Source organism: Copadichromis virginalis, linkage group LG20, assembly GCF_057382275.1.
Source record: "Copadichromis virginalis isolate Kocher_CV1m ecotype Utaka linkage group LG20, C_Virginalis_male_GT1.1, whole genome shotgun sequence".
NCBI lineage: Eukaryota > Metazoa > Chordata > Actinopteri > Cichliformes > Cichlidae > Copadichromis > Copadichromis virginalis.
In genome coordinates, this window is record NC_140637.1 from 8,419,626 (window position 1) to 8,428,399 (window position 8,774).

General features: G+C 38.9%; 1 protein-coding gene across 2 annotated transcripts in view; it reads left to right on the forward strand.

Moving 5' to 3' along the window:
• The window catches only part of sema3g (semaphorin 3G), a 72,481-nt gene extending 66,185 nt beyond the window's left edge, over positions 1–6,296 (forward strand). For both annotated transcript variants that reach the window (XM_085442890.1, XM_085442891.1), the window contains exon 16: positions 192–6,296. In XM_085442890.1, the coding sequence (XP_085299016.1) occupies positions 192–704 (513 nt within the window). In that variant the 3' untranslated portion in view covers positions 705–6,296. The remainder of the gene's footprint in view (positions 1–191) is intronic.
• Positions 6,297–8,774: the final 2,478 nt, after the last annotated feature.

Here is an 8,774-nt window from a genome sequence, read left to right on the forward strand (position 1 = left end):
CTCTTTGCATTAGTCAGTGGAGATTTAACCAAATCTGTGAAAAGTTATTTCCATCACGTTGCATCATTATGACTTGACAAATTGAAGCAAACTTCAAGTGAAAAGCAGTGATGGTTGAATTGACTTAGTGAGGTCATTAATATGTTGTTGTATCAAATATCAGACACATATTTTCTATCTGCCACACTTAGGTGAAGCTAGATGATCGTGTGATGTCCACGGATCAGGGTCTCCTGTTTCGTAACCTTTTCCACCAAGATGAAGGCGTCTACATCTGCCGCTCTCGAGAGCACGGCTTCACGCAGACTTTGGCCCGCATCACCCTCGAAGTCCTCCAAGGGGAGACCGTGGATGAGCTCATGTCGCGTGGACACACAGGAAACTCTGACTCAATCAAAGACCGGTCTACAGGGACTTTCAGAGCCTGGATGCCTTGCAGCGCGTACAGCAGGGGCGGTTCATCAAGCCAAATCGGCCAGTCGCGCATATGGTTCAAGGATATCATGCAGCTCATCGGGCCGTCGAATCTGCCGCACGTGGAGGAGTACTGCGAGAGGATGTGGTGCAATGACAAGCTGAGGAGGAAACACAAAAGCATGATAGAGAAGTACCGCCAAACACAGGAGAGCGCCAGGAAGGCTCGTAGCAAGAGCTCTGGTGAACGCAACAGGACGCCGCGGGATCTAAGGGCGTGGGAGGAGTGACAAAAAGAAGGCGAGGAGTGGAATATGAGAGCAAAAATGAAAGTGGGAAAAAAGACAAATGTTAGTTCAGGACAAGATAAATAGACAGGCATAAAGACCAGCCTAATAGTTTTTTGTAAAACCATGGTAGATCAAAGCAGCGTGTCTCTTTTGCTCATTTTAACAAAATGAATTTTAGTGTGTAAAGAAAATTAGTGTATAAAGAATCTGAAAAAATGACAGTCATGTTGGATGGAAGCACAACTTGAGCTGAAAAACTGCATGTGAAAGTGTATGGGAAGTTTGGGGTATTATGAGGTTAGTGCATAACTCGTGTGTTTCTGGCTGTCACCCGAAAATAGACCGAAGTGTTCACCTGTCTGGAGGGATGGCACAAAAAGAGACTCCAACTGAACTAAACAAGTTGTTGCTAATCCTGATGTTGACTGTAGTTTAAAAAAAGAGATCAGAGACAATTTTTCAACTACACTCTGAGGATGCTTTTTAAAATCCCAGTCACTGAGGAGTTGTCTGCCTTCCCCACCTTTGTTCTTTCGTATTTCTAGTGTCACTGAAATGGCAGGAAATGTTTTGATTTAATCAACTTCTGTCTTCACTGAGAAAACCTGCAAAACTTCTCATTCTCTGATTTAAGTGACATACACGTACCTGCAGGGTGATTTTAGTTACAGCTGGTTTCCTGCTTTTCAGCCTCATTGACTCTTCAATGGTGGTTTGTGATTACTTGTATGGAATTGTTAATTTTCTTTTGCAAAGAGCACACACACACTCATGTCTGGTTTGCTATCCTCGTGGGGACATCCCATTGACATAATGCTTTCCCTAGCCCCTTACCCTAACCCTAACCATCAAAAAGGAATGCCTAGCCCTGATCCTTACCCTAAACCTAACCATAACCTAATTGTAACCCTGACACTAAAACCACATTTTGAGTGTGAAAATTGCTTTCAACCCCAAGGGGACCTGGATTTTGGTCCCCACGGTGCAGAAAGTCCCCACCAGTATAATAAATATCAGATTTTGGTCCCCACCAGGATACACACACACACACACACACACACACACACACACACACACACACCACACACACACACACACACACACACACACACACACACTTTTTTTTTTTTTGCAAGAATTTCATACGATGCAGTTCACTGGATTCATTTCCTTCTTGTTTTACATTTAATGACCTGTGTCTCTTACCTTGCTTGTTATTACATATTCATGTGTGACTTCAGCTCATAAATGACTTTGCAGTATATTTGCAGAAGGAAAGTGCAACTTGTAAACATGTTTAGGCAATTGCTGTATCTGATCTTGGTCTGTCTGGCTCCATTTGTGCCAAGTCTTACATTAATGGAAGTCTCACTCAAATGGCTAAATGCATAAGCTCAAACCAGAAGCTACCATAAGACGACTGTTGATGGTTCAGCAGATTAAAGGCACATGGCTTTATGTTTATTCCACTGGGTTGAACTTTCCATTAAACAAAATGGTGGTTTATTTTTCATGATTTTGGTTACATGCCATAACACCTCTTAGAAAGAACCTGCATGATACTTGTCTCTGATATTTAGCTCTGTGAACTTTATACGTCTCTGTGCACTAAGTGCTCTCACTAAAGCTCCTTTTTAGTCCTTTCCATCAAGCTAAAGTCACTGGCACATGTCAGCATCGTGTCTGAATGAGGACCCTGATTTATTTTGCCATACAAATAACAATTATTTTAATAACCTCTTAATTAATTTATGCATTTATTGTGTCTGTACAAAATGACTCAGCATTATGCTTTCAATTTGTCTGTGTGACAATCTCATAAACATCTTTAAATAGCTTCTTTTTTTCTTTTCAAGTGCTGGTTAAAAGGAGCTATTCAAGTCAAAATTACGTAACTTGACCTCTCTGTGGGGGATCCTGCCTCACACTTAAGCCACCCACTAAACTAATTTTCCCACAGTTTCTCTGTGTGCTGAAGCTCTCCGCTGATAATGGAGGGAACGATAGAAAGGGGTCAAGTGTATTGGCTGGCTCCTCTAGTTTTCTGCAGTGTAAACACTAGTTTTAAGAGTAGCTTTGTCGTTAAAATATGACTTATGAATGCTGAGAAAAAATTCTTTTCTAAAATCGAGGGTGGAAAAGAGAAAATATGGTTGACATCATGGAACAGAGCACATATCTCAAGACAGAAGGGATTGACACTGAACAAACATAGTCTGGAAATAAGTGAATTTCACACTCACGTTTATCCTCCCTGTGTTGGTGTAGCAGTAATGACGAGATCTCAATCTCCATCTGCCCCAGGTCCTCCTAAGGCTTCGCTTTGCTTTTGGTTTCTAACCATTGAGTGTTGTCTGAAAAACTACAAATACCGAATAAGGTGAAATATAAGCATTATATATTTGGGTAAAAAACATAATTTCTGTTAGGATTATCAAAGTATTGCGATTCTGATTCTGATAAAATATTCATGAACAAAATGTAAAAATCCCTCATAACAAGACAAAATCTGTTTGTTGAACTTGGGTGAGACATGAGTGTTGGGATAACTTCTCTGTTAACACCAGCCTCATATTTATTCAGACTATTATCTAGAGACACCAGTTATATTCCTCAAGGCCAGTGATCTCTTCAACATAAACACTGTTTTTGGACTGGTAAAGAACTGTATAAAAAGACCAGGTAATCAAGTACGCTTAGCAAAAGGCAATTCTTCACAAACACAGGGAGCGTGTGCTATACGTATAACGACAACAATGTACTTATTCTTATAGTCCTTCCAGTATTTACAGTTAAATGGGAAGCTCTGTGGTCTGTGTCGATGGCTTTTCAAAACAGAAAGGAAATGACAGAAGTGACAAAAGCAGAAAAAAGAGTCAGGGTGTTGTTAATTAAAGAGGTACTATAAGCATCTTATGAAGGCTGTATTTGGAATTCCTAAAGATCCTAACCCATAATATTATTTTTTTAATACATCATTGTATAATATTTCTAAAATGTGATCCCCCCGAACTCCAACCCCAGTTTTGCAGCAAATGATCATTTTTAATCCATCGAAGTTTATTTTCTTAGTTTGAGAGTATGAGAAAGCCTATTAAATGACACCTATTACTTGTGTTTTCTCTATAAACTCTTCTTCTACTGCACTGTTAGGATGGAAGAGGGTTTTTTTTCTCAAAGCTTCCTATTTTAGTGTGAACTTTTTTCCTTTTCTTGCCGTGGTGTCTTTTGTTTGAGCTTCTGCTTATCTAAGTAAGGCATGAATTACTACCACTGCGACATTTTAAAATGTTTTTAAGGTGTAGTTGATTTGTAATCGTGATTGTAAACATAGTAAAATTGTACAAACATGCAAATTTCCATCTAACAGTAACTGTCAGGAAGAGGAAATTGCCAAAAATAAATGCTAAAACTTGCTGTTACTTAACTTATATATTGAAATTTAACAAGTGTGGACTCCATATTTACAGACAAATGTGCCGTGACTGACTAAATGCAGTTATTTGTGCATGGTTCATAAACAATGTAAATCCATTCAGTGCTTTTCAGATTTGCACAAAGTGTGTTTTGTTATTGCATGTGATATTTTCTATTTTTATCTTCTTAGGATGATGTTCTTATGATGTTCACTTTCTATAGCTATCCCATGCTCTCGAGATCATTTCATTTTCATTTGATGGGGATTCACCAGTTAACATCATGATACTTGTGTTTTAAGACACCTTTTTCACAGTCTTCATTCTGACATGCAAATAGATGTAAGTGCAAAACTTTTCATCCCATTCTATGTATAGCACCATGACATATATAAATTGAAATGGGCTATAACTAATGCTATTAATTACACCTGTGTTTAAGCAGAAACAATCTGTCAAAATGAACCTTTCTGAGGCAGGAGGCTTGTTTCAGTGTTTACACCCTCTGGCAAAAAATTATAGCATCATTGCATGTGGAGGATCTTCATTCAACTCCTTTACCTTGTAGCAAATAAACAAACTGTGTCACAAAACTGTTTTTGTTTAATAGTGGAACATGAAAGATACCTCAAGCACATTAAATAATTGTAATTAATGTATTTGGTTTTTTCAAAATCAAGTAGTGGAAGAGAAGCTGTTGCACCTGGCTGATTGAAAGGAGGCAAGCCCCCAACAAGAGAGCTGTCAGTTAAATCAAACTCATTGCCAGAAGAATCCAACACTAAGTGTAGCTAAAGATGTTTGTTCCCAGTCAACCGTGTCTATAACTTGGAGTAAGTACAACCGAAATGGGAAAGTTCTAGGGGGAAAACTTGCAGGTAGACAGGAGATGTCAAAGTGTCAGGATAGAAAATCAGAGCAGTACGCCCTGAATATGGAAAATGTTCAAAAATGTTAACAAATGGGCCGTAATGTTTGTGACAGAATTATAAAAATTAAATGGGATCTACATACAGAAAACCAAAAGGAAAACCAGCACTAACATCCATACAGAAACAAGGTTACAGTGAGCTAAAAAGAGAATGAAAGGCTATCTCGCTCTCTCTCTCTCTCAATCTTGGGACTATAGATGATTGGATGTAAGTGACTCCAGTGATAAATCACAAAGTCAGCCAACTAGGCAAGGAAAAGATACCCTGATGCTGTTCCAATGACACATATATGAAGATGACTGCTTGATGAAAACAAGCAAACTTTATCAAATAAAAGGCCCGGGGAAGATGGCAATCATTACTTCAGCAGTAAATGCAGAAGTGTACACTCAGATTTTCGTACCATTCTAATCAGAAAGCCGGTTTGGTGATGATAATAGAGTCATTTAATCAGAAAAGGCCCATTACCTCAGTGCTATGGACACAAAAAAAGGGTTGAGATTTCAATCTGACTGAAAATTTAAGGTGAAAAACTGAGCTCAGCTGTTATTTGAAAAAGTTGGAATTAACCAGATGGAGAGTATTGCTTTTCATTAGTGAGCTCCATGCCTCAAACCTTTTGGGGCGTCATAAAAGCCTGAGGAGGTACTAAATTGAGATGATTTCCTCAACAGTGATTCCATTTTTTTCCCCTCCACATGATCTTGAACAGAAATGTCATGTATTAAAATAGTTGAAATTAATTTGTTTGAGGTATGATTCATGAAGCCAGAATGTTCAGCTAATGAATAAAATAGTTCTGTGTCATATCTCTGATTTATTATTGTGCCGTGATACCATAGTTTTGCCGGGGGCTGTAGCTGCTCCTCCTGAATTTGACAGAAGTCTGCACATGCTCTAAACTCCACAGTTAAAGTGCATTAAGAAACAAAATGCAAAATGTGGTTTATCAGTTATACAATAGAAAAGCCTGTAGTTCAGTAGTTGCAGTCCAGCTAGCACATAATCATTTTAAACCTGAAGGGTTCTTGAAGCATGTTTTTAACCGTAAGGATTCTTCAGCTAATAATACTTTGCTTTGTGAAGTTTCCCATTATTATGTGGTTTAAAAAAGTGTGCTGGTTTTAGACTCTGGCAGAAAGAGTCTTATTTAAATGTATATTTAAATACTATTTAAATGTCTTTCTATCCTGCATGCTATGAACTTGTAAGCTATTTAACACAATTAAAAGTTTTTAACATCAGGTGATCCATGACTGGCTGCTTTACTTTAACTTTATTCACAGACTGCAGTGAACATACTTTGACTTTGGTTGACTTTGTAGTGTTGTGGGAGGATTAGACTAATGGGACCAGTGACATAAATGTGGATAAATAGCAATGCCTTAAATCTAATCACTCATCTAGACGGCAACATTTACTGTACTGAAACCAAGACATGCTCTATTTCATACTCAGCAACAAGCACCATGGAGCACACTGGCGATGAAGCACTAAATGTCACAGTACAAGACACTGACTCTATTTTAATATTGTTAAGACCTAAAGCATTGTTTTTTAGCTCAACCCAACCTTAAAGTTAGAAAATACATACAGCTAAAAGAGGTTTTCATACTATAACAAATATCTCAGTGCAATTGTATACGCTCTTCACATGCTCATGAGTGTGTGCGTGTGTGTATGTGTGTGTGTGCACTCGCTCAAAAGTCTTCATAATAGCAGGAAAACATATGTGGGTCATTGGAGACTTAGAGACCAAGTGTCTGCCTATTTTACTGCCCGGTTACTGGTTCTGGCCATGCGTGTGATTGGAGGGTAATTGGGCTGTAACATCACTGGAAATGTGGGGTAACAATGGCTGCTTGTCGCTTCAGCAAACAGACCATCTCATAAAAATCAAACCTGCAACTGAACCCACTAAACGACTTCACACCCTGTCAATTACTACAACCACAGAGCAAACAAGCCCGAGTGAACGTTGGCTCGTGCGTTTGACGTGCAGATGAGAAATTCTAGCGTGCACACAGCTCGCTATAAAACTTCAAAATACCAGTTCTGACGTCAGTCAACGTGTAAAAGAGAGTAAAGCGGCCTCGGTTTGTTGAAGTAAGTTTGAGGATTTACTGATGTGCAAGAAATCAACAAAGGGAAACCAACAGGAGCCTCAGGAGGTTCCTGTCTGCGGATTCCAAAATGTTCAAATTCTGGACACATCTCATTAACATGTAAAAGTCTTACAGCCTGCAGAAAATAGCTTTATGCTTTGGTTTCCAGTGATTTAATGGGAGATTTCATTTAGTTGTGCAGAGATTTACCTCCAGGCTATGGGCACATCAAGCAGAAATCTCTGAGGTTGAAAAGTTAAGTTAACTTTGTCAGGAAGGTACATTTTGTTTTGAGTCTTGCATATTACGTTTAATGTCACAGCGACTTATGGAAAACTAGCATGGGGGAATATTAACTGGCAGATTAAAATGATTTTATCCAAATACAGCGATGTCCTGTTTTGAAAATAATAAAGGTGAACTGAAATAACAAGCTCAAGGGTTCAAAATGAGAGCCCACAAAACCAATGGATGCCATGACACTGGCCACATCCATCTTTGTATCACTGATAGACATAAACATGGTCAGCTATTACTGAAAAAAGAGATATAAATTTTCTAATGATCAAATTCACCTTGGCTGTTTAACCTCTATTATTGACTATATAGGGGAGAGTGAGGTAAGATGAGCCACTTTTTACTCATGTTGCCCTGGATGTGAGAAAAAATGACACAGAAATAGAATGATAACATATTCCTTTATTTCAGGATGTCTCCTTTCAAATGTAATGATCAGAATCTATGTCTGATGACGCTGCCCAAAATAATGACCTATTAAAAAAAAATGCTCCTTTGGCTCAACTTGCCCCAGATTAGGGGTAAATTGAACCTAGTCAGTGGGTAAACTGAGCCATCTTGGGGCAAACTGACCATGTAGTTTTTAAAATGTAAAACTGATCATATTGTGAAAAAAACCATTTTAACAGTTGTAAACCTGTGAGAACAAACCTGGAAACTGGTGGTTTCTAAACAAACCACCAGTTCAAAACCATTTATTCAAAAGAACTATTCAATATTCCAATGATCAAGGTTGCAGGGGAATATGAACTGTTGCTCCCTCCTTGCAGTTCCTCCAGCCTGTTGAGGTTGAGGTAGCTTCTTCAGCACATCCTTGCGTGGGAAAGATGCCTCATCATTTTCCTTGAACACAAACGTGGGTTTCTTACTGCTAGTGATCCCTCGGATTCTTCTGAGAAATCTGGCACTCACTTCGTTGTCTGCAAAGCTGTCAACCAGGCCAATGTAATGGTGGCTCCTGGATTTGGATGCAAATCTTACGATGACAAAGTCACCAACTACCAGGTCTGAGACATCTGGTTCACTTCTTTCATCGCTGGAACTCAGCGTGTCAGAAGTGTACTCAGAAGTGTCTTCAAATGGGATGGGAACATCACTCTCCTCAGAGCTGCTTTCCACTGCAATTTTTGTCTGGGTTTGTTTCCTCTTCCACATTCCTTGCTTTTTGTGGATTATTTCTTTTTTGCCTTTCAGTTTATTTGTCCTTTCTTCATGGGCTCTCTCTCTCAATTGCCTGCTTTTCAGGTGTATCAGTCAGGATTCGTGTCTTCACACGCTTTCGATTTGTTTGTTTCCTGGGCTGCTGACTTTTGGGTAAGG